General features: G+C 40.5%; 1 protein-coding gene across 1 annotated transcript in view; it reads right to left on the bottom strand.

Moving 5' to 3' along the window:
* The window catches only part of RAMP1 (receptor activity modifying protein 1), a 138,411-nt gene that overhangs the window by 26,139 nt on the left and 94,408 nt on the right, over positions 1 to 17,864 (bottom strand). Inside the window, exon 2 of the mRNA XM_089672397.1 lies at positions 15,466 to 15,604. Coding sequence (XP_089528523.1) covers positions 15,466 to 15,604 — 139 coding nt within the window. The remainder of the gene's footprint in view (positions 1 to 15,465; positions 15,605 to 17,864) is intronic.

Below are 17,864 nucleotides of genomic sequence, written 5' to 3'. Positions count from 1 at the left end.
GATACTGTCATCTCCTAAATGCCTTTTTTTGACAGCTGACCAGGCTGTTAGATTGGGAACACCGTAGCACAATTGCAAGCCTAGCATGTGGCATGGAGTTGGAGCGCAGCCCACAGCTCCCAACTTTTTGAAACGGGAATGAGGAACACCTATTAGTAAATGTATGTAGGCATAGGACACGCCCCTTACTATGTCCCCATAAAGGAGAATTATACAAAAAAAAATTTAAGTTAAACCCACAAGTGCTTTTTTTTCCCCACTGCTATTCCTTTATATTGGCTTTTGAAGTATACAAATGCAACAGTTTATAAAGTCGATGAAAGGTTTAACACAGTGAAACACTTTTTGAAAGATACATTTTGTATTTTATATACAACTATATAGATCAGACCAGGTTGCCACCTGTGCAATAAGTTCATCCATGAAATGTCCTTGCTACTAAATATTCCATGGTCAACTGTTAGTGGTATTATAACAAACTGGAAGCAACTGGGAAAAACAGCAACTCAGCCACAAAGTGGTATGCCACGTAAAATTACAGAACGGGGTCAGCGCATGCTGAAGTGTACAGTGCGCAGGAGTCGCCAACTGTCTACAGAGTCAATAGTTAAAGACCTCCAAACTTCATGTGACCTTCAGATTAGCACAAAAACAATGCATAGAGAGCTTCATGGAATGGGTTTCCATGGCCGAGCAGCTGCATCCAAGCCTTACATCACCAAATGCAATGCAAAGCATTGGATGCAGTGGTGTAAAGCACACCATCACTGGACTCTAGAGCAGTGGAGACGTGTTCTCTGGAGTGACGAATCACTCTTCTGTCTGTATGGTTGTGTCTGGGTTTGGCGGTTGCCAGGAGAACAGTACTTGCCTGACTGCATTGTGCCAAGTGTAAAGTTTGGTGGAGGGGAGATTAAGGTGTGGGGTTGTTTTTCAGGGGTTGGGCTTGGCCCCTTAGTTCTAGTGAAGGGAGCTCTTAAGGCATCGGCATACCAAGACATTTTGGATAATCTCATGCTCCCAACTTTGTGGGAACAGTTTTAGGGATGGTCCCTTCCTGTTCCAACATGACTGCGCACCAGTGCACAAAGCAAGGTCTATAAAGACATGGATGAGCGAGTTTGGGATGGAGGAACTGTGAGTCAGGCTTTCTCGTCTGACATCAGTGCCTGACCTCACAAATGCGCTTCTGGAAGAATGGTCAAACATTCCCATAGACACACTCCTAAACCTTGTGGACAGTCTTTCCAGAAGAGTCATAGATGCAAAGGGTGGGCCAACTCAATATTGAACCCTACGGACTAAAATTGGGATGCCATTAAAGTTCATGTGCATGTAAAGGCAGGCGTCCCAATACTTTTGGCAAAATAGTGTATGCTGCTTTTGGTGGCCTTACTGCCCGTCGAACATGACAGAAGGGGACTCAGAAAAACAAAGATTGCTTTGGTAACTCTAGTAAGATAAGAGGCTAGTTAAATAAGAGCTCTAGACTACTGCAAAATCTATTTTTGGTATATCACTAATTATGACTGCCACCAAATTACTTTGTTTCTAAACTGAAGCCAATACGCACTCATGAAACTGACACTCTGATAAATGTCATCTTTGATGACCCCTTCTCTACATAAAGCTGACTGACAGCACAGCTTCTATACAGAGCCCTCATTGCATCATGAAAGCTAAAAATTCTTTTTCCTTTTCCAGTTATGACTATAAGGAGCATATATACACAAATCCCAGCTGCCTGAATTCTTCCGCTTGTCTGGGCCCCGCAAACAGTAATTTATTCTTCAGAGAAAATGTTGATGTTTTTTACAGTAGAACTTCAGGCATACATCTAATCAGAGAGTTGAAATGCACGTTTACTCTTTTGCCTAAGGATCTGTCAGTTTGACCAGCCATTCTGTGATACATACACCTCCGCTAATCAGGAACATCACACTGCTGCTTTCTTGATCAAATACACAGGGCACGCTTGCTTTGTATCTGGCTGCCAAACCGAACAACTTGGAAACAAGGAAAATATGTACAGCTGGGAAAGGGGGAGGGGGCATTAGTTAAAGTGACCCTGTCATATAATTAAATAATCCCAAACAAGCACAAACTTGTAAAAATGAGAGTGAATTCCACACCAACTTCTAAAAATGGTCCCCCAAAGTCTGCTTGGAAACCAACATTTCTGGGAAGTGTCATTCTCCATGGTCCCCAGCAGCTCTCACTGGTTCCTTCTTCCGACTTCCACTTTCTCTCGCTATGATGTGGCAGTCTGTCACGTACCTGATAGAAGTCTAAATTGACGAGGTCAGCCTCTCTTGTATCTCCAACCCAGGCCCCACTGAAGGTGAAACAGATGGTACCGAGGGACAGGAGGAACACGAGTGCCTGTGGATATTGATTGTGGAACTTGCAGCTGGTGATGTAACCTCAGTACATCAGATAGGGCATCCAGTCAGGAACAGAGGAGATGCTGGAATGGCAAGCTGAAGTTAAGGAGGCACTCCACTGGAACTGCAAGATCTGGGTATGTGGTTTGCCGGAACTTCTGATAAGCGTGAGGCCGGAGCACAAGGTGACAACCGGAGCTGATGTAATGATAGCCAGGACAGGCACAGGCAGGACTCTAGAGCCAAAACTGGACCCAGAAGCGTAGTCAGAGTAATAGCCAGGGTCAGCAACGAGCAGGCGGTGAGGTACCGAAACATCAGACCGGGACGTGGTCAGGAGGAAGCCAGGATCAGAAACTGATGAGCAGAAACATAAACAGGATCCAAGAGCAGGTCAATGGCAAGCTGGGTCAGTAATTGACACACACAGGCTACAGCAGGAAACAGGAAGTTAGCTGAAGACCAGTCAGTGACACAGGGTAAGAGCTTCCTTTAAATAGTCTGTCTGGCGCCAGAAACAGTGGGAACCCTCCGGCGTGTGTGCACCCGTGTGCGCGAGCCTATACTCATTTCTATTAGCCAGTTGCCGTACAGGAATTTCCTTACACAGTCAGTAGGAGAAACCAGAGAGAACTTCAGGGGACCATGGAGCTCTCACTTTGATTTGTGAGAGGGTCTCTTTAGGAAAGAACTCTTAAACTCTTAAAAGTCTGCTGGCTTATAGGATGTCAAGTCCAGCCAGGTGTATGCCACCTCCTGGAATAATTTTGTTTACTTACTATTTACATTTTTATTGAGTACCAGGAGTATAGCTATCGCTATACTTTTGGGGCTCCGAAGATTTACCTTCAGGTCTCTGATCATGCTGCTGCTCTGCCCACCCCTCCGCTTGCCCAGTCACAGAAGGCTATGTATTATAAGAACCAATTCACAAAATACAAAGTATTCCGTAAGAGGACAGCAGAGGGGAGGGGAAGGGGAGTGAAGCTGCTGGGTAGCCATGCACATCTCTCCTTTCAGGGTACTAGAAGTATAGTGAGAGCTGTACTCCCAGCGCTCAGTAAAAATGTAAATAGTAAATAAAACAGATAATTCACAAGAGGACATTTAGGGCCCATGCACACTGGTTTAAAAACACTCCAGTGCTCTTGGCAGAAAACAAATTCTACTTTTGAGCTTTTTCTATACTAGTGTTTAGGAGCATTTAGCAGCAATTAGGAGCGCTTAGCATTTTTTCTGCCAAAAAAATGATTTAAAAAATGCAAAACATAAGGATTTTTTTCTGCCTCTAAACGCTGAGCTTAAAATATGCCTCTAAACGACACAATGTGCATGGACACATAGGATAACATTGTTTGCTTCTACAGGCAAAACGCTAAACTCCTCTATGAGCAGCATTTCTTTTAAGCCAGTATGCATGGACCCTAACTTCGTTGGACTTAACCCCTTATAAACCAGCATATTTTTAAAAGTCCTGCTACTCCTGGAGTTCAGTGAGCCTGTTGCACTGCCCTGCATGCAGTCCTCAGTTTACAGGAGAATTCCTACGTGTGGGCTGTGTGTTATTTAGGACAACCACTTGGGTGATGATCAGCCAGCAACGCACGTGGGAAGGAAGAGGCTGCTGGCTTATCTGGGGGAACACTAATGATCGAGACTGGTTTTCTGACCTTTCAGTTGTTCATTCCTCACTAAAGCCACTGGCCTGGGATATTGCCAGGCTCCCACAGACATGAGATTGTCATTTAATCCAGCTAATACACAGCCAGACTGAGTGACTCGTCTGTGGGTACTTTTAAGCTGACTATATAGATGAGCTCTTTAGAGTTTTAATGCAACAAAGATGAGCTTTGAATGGATAACAAACACCCCTGCATTATGAACATCTGCCTGGACATTGGGTTAGTGACAAAGAAATACTGGTCCCATGATCATCTAGCGTATATTCAGTCACCATATAGCTTTCTCATTGGTCTCCTGTGTGATTAGACATTCAGTATGAGAACATGTTCAAACAAAGAGCACATCAGAATGCTCCAGCAAGGCTGAGATTGATTGCTTGATATGATACATATGTGATGGCCAGACTTAGTTTGCATGAAAAAAATCCAAATAAAGGACAAGGGTTGAGAAGCTCATGCAGAAAACACAATTAAATGGATGAAATCAATTCTGGTGCCAGAGAAAGATGTTTTCATTCAAGAACTCACTTCGACACTCCTCATTACATTGACAGACATGGAAGAAAAGCCTTGAAATAACAATCTAGCTTCACCTTTATAGAAAATGCATGAAGTCGAATGTCAAATTTTGTATAGAAATGAGAGATTTTACATATATACAGTACATGTGAAAAGTGTGATATGATCTTGTCTATTTAGGCTACATTCACATGGGCGATGGGATGCAGATAGTTTGTTGCCTTCATAGATTAAGTCTGATTTAACAAATTAAGATCATAACACCCCCATCTTCCCATTGCGTTTAAATGAAGAAGCAGGTCCACTCATTGTTTATTGTTCAATAGAATAGTTGTATGCTGATATTTCTGCACAGATGCTCCTAATACAATCTCTGACTTTAGACCCTCCATATAGTTTGTGGTTGACCCATCCAGCTGTTGTGCAGTCCTATACATAATAAAAAGGCCTGGGTGTACTGGATGTTAGTACATTTGTCAGGTGCAATGAATGAAACAGGATGTGACTGTGGGAAGATAAATTAGGGCTGAGTGATTACTTTCAATTGTGCATTTGGTTGTTTTTTTAAGGAAAATAGTAGAATTCCATCTGATACTGAACACAGGGAATTGTAATAGTTGGATTTGCAAGTGATCTCATATGATTGATGCCACAATTAACAAGCAATGTAGACAACATCTGGGCATCCCCCTTATACTTCAATGGTTGTTAATTTCATATTTAGGAGATTGATGCCCTTTTCCATATTTTCCTATACTTATGCAAGACGGATCTCATGAAATAAGTACACATATTCCATCGCATTGTATAACTTTATTTTACCAGATCTGTAGAACTCATCTCTAAGGCTTTCTATATACACCTGATGGCAATCACACCCATCTAATTGCCTCTATACATGTTGTTAGACACCAAGTACACAAACCTGCCAGCTTGGATTGGCTAAGTGGTGCTATGGAGAAGGGGCAGGGAATAGATAAACGGTGATGATGGATACTGCTGGGGCCACTTATGACAGGGTTTTCCCTACATAACATGTAGTAGATTTTTTTCAATCAGATAGTCTGTTTATCCTGAGCACAGACCTGAGCTGGTTGGGTTCCATAGGAGATATGAGATTGTTAACCGGCCTATCTCAAGTAGCTTAAAACTGCCTATAGATACTAGAGATACAAATAATGAGAATTTTTGTTCATGCACTGTAAGTAATTGTTACAGATTGGTAGGCAGGTTTTTTTTTTGTATCTTTTGTGTCTTTTAATGTATTTGTAATAGAAAAATACAGAGAATTCTGGCCATTGCCAATAGTAGCTTAGCTAAAAAACTAAACTCAGGATACCATAGCCATAATGAAGATAGGGGTAGATATCTCAGCTAGGGTCCCAAACAGAAGTAAATTTCCAATTGAGCCGTGCTTCCATTTTACCCAAATCAAAGACATTTGGGGGGATAACCAGCCCTTTATATAGTAGGTAGTCCTACTATATTTTTTTTAGTGTAAAGTTGAACTCCAAACAACTACATACACCATTAAAATACATATATGTGACCTGCTGAGTCCACCAATGGTTTTTGCCAACCCTGTCTGAAGATTTAAACAACCCTGCCATAGAGAACAACAGTCAGATGACTGACTTTTCTCCACTGTAGTTAAGAAACACAGCTGAATCACGTCTGACCATCGAGCATGTGACTTGACAGTGAAGGAGCAGCAACAGGCTGATGAAGTCATCTCTCTGTCCTCTCAGCACATATGCATACCGTGCTATTGTGCAGGATATTACAAGATGCTAAAATTAGGTTGAATTTATGAACTAACACTAGTTGATTTCAAAATCAAATTTAATGATTTTTATTTCATACATAACTGAAATAATTAGTATTTTATTTAGATCTACTTGGAATTCAGTGAACCTGCGGCCAACCTTTTGTCATTCAAGTATTTACATATTCCCAACATTCAGTAAATGCTTTAAAATAAGTCTCACTGATCTCTGTAATTGTAGACACTGTGGAGCAATTCATCTTTCAGGTTCGTAGCAGAAGCACTGAAGTAATTAAAGTAATTGTCTCAACAGCTCAGAACGCTCTGCTCCATTTCCCAGCGTTAATTTAGTAGTCTTCACACCTTCTAATCGCAAATAAAAGACTGCCAAATCACTGTTTGGAGGGTGCAAGATAAACTGTGCTGCTGAGAGCATGACTTGATCAACCTAAGTGTTGCTGTTTTAAACTAAAGATTATTTTTTATTATACAGGATTTATATAGTGCCAACAGTTTGCTCAGCGCTTTACAAAATGAAGGTAGACATTACAGTTACAATACAATTTGGTACAAGTGGAAACAGAAGGCCCTGCTCGTTAGAGCTTATCCTTTCCACAGTGCCTGTAGGTTCAGTTGTTAGTGAAGGATTGTTTGAAAGCTCACTTGTATAGAATACAGAAGTACTTGAATGTCAATAACCTAGCCACATGTCACTTTAAAATAAAAAACACATAAGATCCAGCTGGCTTAGGTTAAAAAATGAAAAACAACAGCCTAATATTTAAAACTGTACTGAGGATTTTGGAAGGAATGAGTGAGAATGAGTGCCATAACTATTGGTTGTCCATACTGGTCAATAACCTCCTGGTATGTTTATTCCTTTATTTTCCCATGTATATTTGTATGTCTGTGCTTGTACTGTAACGATTATTGAAAGACTGACTGGAGCCAAAATAATTTTCCGAAAAAAGTGGGTAAGCCTTATAACCTATTTTATTGTGTTTAACCCATTGGGAAGATTTCTCCTCACTTCTTGTCACGGTGGCAAAAGGACATGCTATTTTTCCACTGACAGGACAGTATATCACCTGAAACGTCTCCATTACAGAAAAATAAACACTTTGTTTTAGAAGAGTGGGAAAAAATATACTAAAAATATTATAAATATTTATTTTCATAATTTGTACAACGGGGGTCTCTATGAGGAAGCCACCATTTGGCAAGAAGAGACAAGCAACAGAAAAAAAAACTTTCATATTCTCATAATAAAATGATGTAGGAAGGTCACAAGTTATATTGACAATTGTGGCCTATATCTTGTGGGGTTTTGTGATTATGTGTATGTGGTTTTTTCAGTAAATTTTTTTTTTGCTTTTGGTGGCAGAATATTAAAATTTAGAAAAAAAACATTATTGTTTTATTAATTTAGCTTTTATATTAAGCATACTGATTATGTTATTAGTTATGCTTACTAACAGATTCACCACAATCAGTGTGACCTGGATGCAGCAAAGAGCAATAAAGAAAACATTGCTTACATAAAAGCAACATCTAGAAAGTGTTGTAGTGATGGGGGAGTGTTTTCATTATGTCACCATGAATGATTGTCACAGCTGTCAGCCCTGTCACAACAACTGAGAGGGATCGTTTTTCCATTTCCCCTCCGGAGTCACATAGACAACCCTTCTATACTAAACTGTGCAAGAAGGTTATAAACAACTGGTGTGCTTTCCATGAAATAACTGTACCATAAAATCCCAGAGGACATCAATATAATATGGGTCGTACAAGAACATTCAGAGATGGCCCGTTGGAATAATATGACATCATAACAGTAAATTCCTTATCACAGAAATGCCCGCTCTAATTCTGGAAATCCCAGACAAGTGTGTAGATCAGGAGATATTCAATTCAAAGAGACATACTACATGCATATCCCATCATTTCTAGATGTGTGAAAATACGGTCTTGCTGTCACAAATTATTTTAGGAAGATGACATTTTAATCAGCTTGCACAGACTACACAATATGGTCTTAATCAAAATGACACATTTTGCACTATGCTTAGGGCCCAAGTGTGGAGATGATCATAGAAGCTAAATGAGAGATAGGCTTTCTGAAAGTTGGTGGATGGAGCCCACAGTTGTTGGCACTTTGTCCTTCATGGTAGCTCAGAGGTTTACCTCCCAGCACCCTGTGTGATTATGTTCTTGGGAAAACATTAACCTGTGTTGTGAACCAGGTTTCCCCAAAATGGCCACCGCAACCCCTGCTGAAATGGAGTGGAGGACCCATGGACAAAACATGTAGACATTAGTAGAAGTAACTAATTAATGTGGGGAGAAGGGTGGGGGAAGGAGAAGGTCTGTCAAATACTAGTCTGTGAAGGGGGAAAGTCCTAAATTACTGAGTCCCGGACAGATACCACACTGTACATATGGGGAGACCACTGTGCTACCTCCAGTTTTAGCTTTACTGCTTCCTGGTTCAACTTCTGCTAATACATCAGATGTGGTGATGCTGACTTATTAATAGGCTGGAGGTGGAGAGGGGCTCGGTGAGTACAGAGGGGACACTGCAAGAAAACCAAGGGTCACTGGTGTGACCAAAGGGCATTGTGAGTATCAATGGGAGCCATAAGTGTGAAATTCTCAAGCATTTAGAGCAAACAAATAGTGCTAAAAATCAACGTATTTATTATTGCACGTACTTATATAGGGATGTCAATTTACGCAGCACTTTACATATATTGTACATTAACACCAGTCCATAATCCTCAAGGAGCTTACAAACTAAGATCCATAACTCCCATTCATACATGCCAAGGCCAATTAACTTACCAGCATGTCTTTGAAGTGTGGGAGGAAACCCACACAGGCACAGGAAGAACATGCAAACTCCAGGCAGGTAGTGCTGTGGTTGGGATTCAAACCAACAACCCTAGTGCTGCTAGGCAGAAATACTAACCATTTAGCTATTGTGCTGCTCAACTTAAAGTGTTACTAAAACATTGTGCTGCAAGATGAACGTAAGTACTTGAAAGACAAATTCAAACAAAGCCTCCGAATGTTCTGTACTAAGACAAAAGACTATTGGAATGTGGATATTCCAAAACTTGCTTACGTATGGCCTTTAATAGAGCTTCAAACTAATCTAGAAGAGAACTACTTTTTTGTTATCGACCTAAAGAGATCAAGGGAAATTCCCCCAGTCAGAATCACCATGACATTTAATAACCAGCATACAATGGTTTGGAAATATATCAATCGGTATTGGCATCTTTTGACATCTGATTCAAAAATTGCCAAACATATTCCACATATGCCTCAGATGACAAAAAAGAGCTCCCTCATTGAGAGATAAAGTGGATAAAAGTACTTTCGATACAACAAGACCAATCAATTTTCCTACAGAAAAGGGCATGTTTCCCTGTAGATCATGTAACTTTCCTAAATTACCCAATGACAAACCTTGTTATCTTAAACATTTTGTGGACTGTCATACACAGGGGGTGGTCTATATCATGCCCTGTCCATGTGGAGCCTACTATGTAGGAAAAACTATTTGTGAATTCTGGCATAGGATTTATAAATATACCCATGCTGCTGCAATTTGTAACATATATTCACCAATTGGCAGACATGATCAATACACATGGATATCGAAAGCAGGATTTGAAATTTTGGGCACTAGATAGAGTGTACTCTAGTCATAGAGGGGGTTAGTCCAACGAACTCCTATTACAAAACGAGATGAAACTGAATTATTTCCTAAGGGCTAATTGTTTCCCAGGCTTGAATGAAAAAATTAGCTTTAGACCATTCCTGGAGGGTTTCACTTCAGGAAAATCAGAACAGGATTTATAATCAAGAGTTAGTTTGACATTGTGCTCTGGGAAATTAATTTTTTTGAGTTCCCTCTTACATTACAATTTTTTGGTTCTGATGATAAAGTCTAATTAGTTTTTTTGTATTATTTGTATTTTTTTCATGTAAAGCATTTAGGATGGGGGAGGGATAAAAGGAGGGTTTCCCATGTTTCGCCTTCTCCGATTCTGATGCTCTTCTTGTTTCAAATGTTTGGTGGTTATTTGTAGGTAATCAATTTTTTATTATTTGTATTCAATACATTTCAGTGTTTTTTTTATTATGCTTTTGTAAACCCATCTTTTCATTCATCCTCCAGGCGTCGCTGTTACGTATCTGGTACACGTAGCCCCCACACACGGTTATAGTTGTGGTGGGGGCATTGTTGGTCCTTCTTCTTGGCTGGTTTGGTTGTGGAAGTGTATCATCTCCCTGCACAGCCCTTGGGGTGTTTTAGCTGTGCTTATCCATCTCCTCACACCATCCAGGCTAAGACAATTGGGTTGCCTAGCAACCCTGGGACATGTATGTGTGCTGACGCTGACTGCACATGACCTGGCGTGAGCGGTGTAACAATGTCACTTCGGAAGTGACGTTCACAGTGGTACGGAAGTCAGCGGGGGACATTTTTTAGTTGATTGGGAGTTTTCTCTCTGTTACAGGTGGTGTGAAGTGGTTATTTACAAGTTATTTACAAGTTTAATGAGGATTTAATTGATTGATTCAGAGGTCGTGGCTCTTCAGTGTATATATGCTAAGCTGGTTTACTTGGATTTTTGTCTTGGGACTTTTGGTGGATGGCGGACTGTCATACTGGCACTCATTCTATCCAAGTATGTATAACTGATGGAGACAGATCAAGTGGGAGATTATATGTAATGTGGTTATGGTCTGTTTTTCATGGTGGATATCTGTTTACTCATTTTTTAGTCAGCATTCCCTTATTCCAGCTTGGGGGTTTCTTTTAAGGGCGGTTGATGCTTTGATGCCAAGATGGAAAACTAACTACATCTTTTTCCCCTTTATAGGTATTAATTCCCATACAGACCTGCTCAAACTTCAGGTAAAGTTCCTCTATGGAGTTATTAAAGAGTGCCATTGGGAGAACTTATTTACCTCATGAAGGCTATAAGTAACATCACCAATATATGTAAGAATGATTTAAGTTCCTGTTTTGTGTTATTTATTTAATGAATATATTTCCTGCCAAGTATTGAAATTTTGTTGGGTCTATGTGGGAGCTATAAAATCCACCCTATATAATCTCTTTATACATTAGAGTGAATGTACTGTTTGATTGTTGCTTACATGAATGCTTTAATCATAGTTATGAATCCTTTCACTGCCCTTTAGGAACGTATGATGTCCACCTTTATCAAGTTTCAGGAGCCAAGCCTGTTTCAGTCCACCATTCATAGATAAATCCTTTAAAGTGTAGGTGTATTCTTATATTTGGATACTTATTGAATAGATCAGGGTTTCTCAACCAGGGTTGCGTGGAACCCTAGGGTTCCTCCAGAGGTTGCTAGGGGTTCCTTGAGCAATGACCAATTTTTGCCTCTCAGGTAAGTTCCCACTGACACCACTGATGTTTTTAGCAATCTGTAAGGGGGTAATTCTTCCCAATAACCACAAGTGTAAGGGGCATTCTTACATCTGACTATCAGACTAATGTATCATGAATTGTAGAAATTTTTAGCAGAGGTTCCCTGAGACTGGAAAGTTATGTCAAGGGTTTCTCTGCATTGAAAAGGTTGAGAAAGCCCGGACTAGATGGTGATATATAGTTATTTTTGGTAATTATTAGCATTTATGATTTTTTATTTACTAGCTTCCACCTGCCAAGGGATCACTAAGATATCCTTATGCTCCAGCAATGCTGGAGGGGTTCTGTGAAACATTGTTTTTCATAACTGACAAGTGGTTATATAAGTCAATTTGGATATATGAGTAGGATTGTTTACTAAGCAAATATTAGTTTGCCTATACTGATTATATTTATCCATCTTATTTTGTAGAAGCTTCTTCTGTATTATTCTTGTTGTTGTTTCCCCCTGAAGAGGATTCTAATTGTGAACTGAAAAGCGTTGGGATTGTACAATTTTTTTGGAGATAATTCTCCTGGGTAGAGATGAAGCAGTTTCCTTTGTTAATGACACCAATGTGCATACCATGCTGTAACTTTATGTATGGTATCTGTTTGACCTATTTTAATGAGATAAAAATAAATAAAATTATATTTTAACAGTTGCTGTTTCAAATATATATGGTCCTGCTAAAGTCCCCTTTCCAAAGAAGCATGCTTGTGTGTATCTGTCCTAAGATTAATTCTGTTTAACTTGTTCATAAACGATATATAGAGGTTGGAATAAATAGTTCAATCTCAGTGTTTGCTGATGATACAAAACTAAGCAGGGCAATAACTTTACAACAAGATACAGCAACTTTACAAGAAGACCTAGATAAAACAGAGGGATGAGCAGCTAAATGTCAGATGAGGATCAATGTAGAAAAATATAAAGTAATGCACTTGGAAGCTACAAACGTGCATGCAAGTTACACACTGGGGGGACCTCTGGGGGAATCGGGGATCGAAATATATCTGGGGGTCCTAGTAAATGACAGACTCAGCAATAGCATGTAATGCCAAGCTGCAGCAAGCAAAGCCAGAAGACTGTTAGCATGCATTAAAAAGGTGTATTTACTCAAGAGGTAAAACTATACTTCCACCGCTTTACAAAACTCTGGTTCAGCCACATTTTACATATTATGTCCAGTTCTGATCACCAGTCCTCAGGAAGGATGTGCTTGAACTGGATAAATTCCATATAAAAGAGCTGGAAGACCTTAGTTATGAGGAACAACTACAAACTTTAAACTTATTCTCCCTGGAGAAGAGATGTTTAAGAGAGAATACGATAACAATATACAAATCTTTGGATGAGGATTCTAGCATTGGGAGAAAACTATTTAGACTTAGGTCTCTAAAAAAGACACATGGCCACTTAATGCAGTTTGGCAGTAAGGATGTTGACCTCCCTTCCACAATTGGTAGTGTAAGCAGAGAGTGTATATAGATTAAAAAAACCTTTAGATGTGTTTCTTAGCCAACACAATCTACAGAGAAATGGAAACCAGTAGACACACACGCACACTCAGTTTGGATGGACCAGTGTCTTTATTCAACCTTACCAATATTTAACTAAGATTATAATTTTATATCCCATTCCTCTCTCTGTAGCCCCGTATACCCAGGCATTCAAATGAGGTGTATAATGTGCATTCCAAAAAGTTCCCTCAAGTTTGGGGCAGAAAGTGTTACCAAGTCAGTGATAAAAAGTCTGCTTGACTTCATATTGTTTTAAAGTACAACGTAAATGAGGACATTTGTATTTTCATCCAGTGGGTCCTGCCAATCTGAAAATCATCTAATTCAGAGTCAACGAAAGGAATTTAAACATACAGTATTCTGTAACTAGTGGCTCTGATTACTAATCCTGAATGACGTGTCAATGAATTACAATAAGTCCCAAACAATTAAAATGGAATAAATACCAAATGTACTTCTTGTAATGGGAACCTGTCAGCATGGAAACATGGAATGTCTGCTACTGACAGCGGGACTCACCAATGTTTCAACTTGCTCAAAGGACTGATATAATGCACAAAATGAAGTCACATTAGGATTTTCCAACAAATTTAATATTGGTGGGCACTACATTTTGCTATCCATTAGGATAGCTCTAAATAACTCTAACTGGACTGAACAGTACATTGTGTATAATTGTGAGTGTTTATAGTGCTCATAGTTGATAATTTGAGAAGTTTCAGTAGGTATTAGAGAGGTTTTGGGGGTCAAGGCATGGCATATGGGATGTAAAGGTTTTAAGGTTTTGGGGGTCAGGACATGGCATATGGGGTGGGGCATAAACAGAAAGCATTAGAACCTGTTGTTTGAAATTATGTAGAATAACATAAAAAATATGAGCATGATAATATATATATATATATATATATATATACCGTATTTTTCGCTCCATAAGACGCACCTGACCATAAGATGCACCTAGGTTTTAGAGGCAGAAAACAAGAAAAAAAAATTCTGAACTAATGGACTGCAGACATAGTACAGGAGATGACCAGAGACTGCGGACATAGTAGAGGAGATGAACAGAGACTGCGGACAGTACAGGGATGACCAGAGACTGCGGACAGTACAGGAGATGACCAGAGACTGCGGACAGTACAGGGATGACCAGAGACTGCGGACAGTACAAGAGATGACCAGAGACTGCGGACAGCACAGGAGATGACCAGAGACTGCGGACAGTACAGGGATGACCAGAGACTGCGGACAGTACAGGAGATGACCAGAGACTGCGGACAGTACAGGAGATGACCAGAGACTGCGGACAGCACAGGGATGACCAGAGACTGCGGACAGTACAGGAGATGACCAGAGACTGCGGACAGTACAGGAGATGACCAGAGACTGCGGACAGTACAGGAGATGACTGCTGACCTTTGGGGAGGGAGGGGGAGCGGGTACCTGAATTTGGCAGGTACCTGCTCTTACTTCCGCGAAATTGTTCTTTGATCTTACCTGTTCCTCTATCCAGCCGCGCGCTGTCTACCCGGCTTATGTAGTGTGGGCGCTCGGCGGACAGCCAGATGTCCAGTGCGCATGAGCGAGAAGCGCTGCGCTTTGTGATTGGTCTGGCGGCTTCTGGGATCTGTCATGTGTCCCAGGTACCGCCTTACCATTCACAAAGAGCATCGCTTCTTGCGCATGCGCACTTGGGACCCGGCTGTCACACACACTACAGAAACCGGGAAGACAGCGCACTGCTGAATAGAGGAACAGGTAAGGTCCCAGTGCAGAGCTGAGCGGCCGGCCCGGTATTCTGACACGGCGGCGGTGGAAATACCGGACCGGCCACTCCATATTCACTCCATAAGACGCACTGGCATTTTCCCCCCTTTTTGGGGGAAAAAAAGTGCGTCATATGGAGCGAAAAATACGGTATATATATATATATATATATATATATAAAATTATTATTATACAAAATTTGTATAGCGCCAACAGTTTACTCAGCGCTTTGCAATATAACAGGTGACAATACAGCAACAATACAGTTCAATACAAGAGGGTTAGGAGGGCCCCGCTCCTTGGAATTTATAATCTAAGATATATATATATATTAGATGGATGTAACTATGCTGGATCCTTGATAGGCAGACTCACCCTATTGTTGCCTTCCAGTCACACCACAGCTGAACCCCCAAACCTTGCATCTCCAGTTGGAACTGCTGCAGGCAGTACTCATTCAGTAGATGGGCATAGGAAGCTTCATCACAGCTTGCAAAAGCCATCAACGGAGGGGCTGCCACAAGAGAAAACAAATGGTTATTCAGTTTCAATAGCAAGTACTGTAAATACCTTTCAGCCAAAAATAATGGTGTGTGTCAGGATAACAAAGTCATGTCTGTATATGTATATATTTACATGTCAATTCTGAAGTTCAACATCATAGTTATCAACATAACAACTGCTCAATGTGACAGATGACTGACAGATACACAAATCACAAGTATAGGTGTAATAAAAGCAGGAATGATGTGACCAGGCTACATTTAGTGCCTGTGTATACAGTGTTCACAGCAAACACTATTCCAATAGTCTATACAACACCAATCTTAAACGAACCATTATTTAAGGATGCACACCATAAAAAGTTAAAAATGTTAACAGTTCCCTTTATATATTATGAAAGGGTCCTTGACCCATCATTTCAGCTGTCCGCAGAAAAAGATATACTGTGAGCAGAATTACCTTTGTCCACCCCTGCTAATAAAAAACCACCTTACTGCATGCAGTTCTAATAAACACCTCTTGGTGCAAAAACATATCTAAGGGCCCCAATGCCAGCCGGTGGAAGATTTAATGTGGAGAACTGTGACTTGTTCTTTTAGTTATTCAGCCACTGAGTTAGCTGGTTTTATTTCAATAGTTAATGTGTGGTGTTGGCCTAGCTCTCCTCTACCAGCGAGTATCAGCAGCATAGCCCTCCTCCAACCTCTTTAGTACTAATTAGGGTTGCCAGTTGTTGCAGCTGGGGAGGCTATTGTTTATGCTGACCCAGGTGAAGTTCTGGCATCCCATGCCTGCATGTCTGTTGTTGAATCAGTGGAATGTTAACTGGGTATTTCACACTGCTGTTGAGCAGGAAATTGTTATACTCCGTGATACATTTTTGCTAAGAAATAAGATACGCAGTGATTCTGCTAACCTGTTTCATGTCTAATTTCAAGGTTTGGCCACTAAGTACTACAAGTACGGGAATTGCTATTTGTTCCTGTAAGTGTAAACTGGAGTGTCAGGGGGGCTGAGGCCTTTAGGAGGGTCAAGGCAAGAACAGAGACCCAATACAATCAGCAGCTCCTGTGGGGGTAGCACTGCAAGATGTTCCTGTGTAAAGGATACATGAAAATAAAAGCTTTACATATGAACTTTTTGCTGGTTCTAACCTGCAGTCACATGACAATTTTCTTCTTCTATGCAGCTTGCTGGGCGAAAAGCAGAGTATAACAGTGGCGCTCTGGTTGCTTCGCAACCATTACAAATCTTTGTTGGACTTCAACTCCCAGCTGTCCTAGCTACTGTAGGTGGAGTGACAGGGGTGATTGACATCAACAAGTAGCCTTGTAGCCCAATTATAGCAAAATTTTACAATGCTGTTTGAAATTCAGGCCTATTATAGGTGGGACCTATGTGTTCATTTGCATTTGTGAGCATGGGGTGCTTTATTTATTTATTTTGTTGTTTATTTTATTTAACTTTAGCTTGGACAGGTACTCAAAATTTAGTTTAGAAAGTAACAGGTACTCTTTTTTGAGATCTGGGACCCCTGATCTCTCCTCTGCCCTTCAAGGCAGCCAATCAAACACAGATTGGTCTGACTGGTAATGGCCAGTAAACAAAGAACTGAAACGTAATACGTGTTGCTTCTTGCTTCTTTTGTTACAGAGGAAGCTGATGATGTTCCTCCTTCTCCACTGTTCTTAGACAACCCAACAACCTGTACAGTCCCATGCCCCCCAATGAGATGGGAGAGCCCGTAAACAGCAGTAGGCGGTAGCAGTAGGGGGGCATTGTAAAAGTGATGCCTTGTAAAAGTGAAAGGCCGCTCCGATCACTTTTACCTGAAAGCCAGTAGCTGGCTGTAAAAATTTACACTGCAGCCATGATCATTGTATATCCACTTGCTCATAGGGACATAGAGGTACATCCCCTGGGCTAAAAGTTAAATTATTAAAAAAAAAAAAGGACCTGCTCATTGAAGGTAAATCAGTAAAAAAGTCTGCTTCAGTCTATAAAAAAGTGACTATAGAGATATTTTTGTTTTTACTTTTTTTAATATACATTTTTTAACTAGAAATTTTAGGAAGACAGATTGACATTGGTAACCTCTGTGTTTCACTTATGACAGTTTCCTGCAAATTCCAAAGAGGTGTAGAAGAGCACAGTACCTTAAGTGCTGTGCTCATGTTTCCAGAGTAAGATCCCTTGCTGGGTTTTTTTTCCAGGCCCCTTCTCAACTCCATCCAAATGCTAACAGGCATATGGTCTGGTGTCCATATATC

The sequence above is a fragment of the Staurois parvus genome, unplaced genomic scaffold, assembly GCF_062004578.1.
Source record: "Staurois parvus isolate SC_StPar_1 unplaced genomic scaffold, SC_StPar_1.0 ptg000011l, whole genome shotgun sequence".
Taxonomy (NCBI): domain Eukaryota; kingdom Metazoa; phylum Chordata; class Amphibia; order Anura; family Ranidae; genus Staurois; species Staurois parvus.
This window is presented reverse-complemented; position numbering and strand designations above follow the sequence as displayed.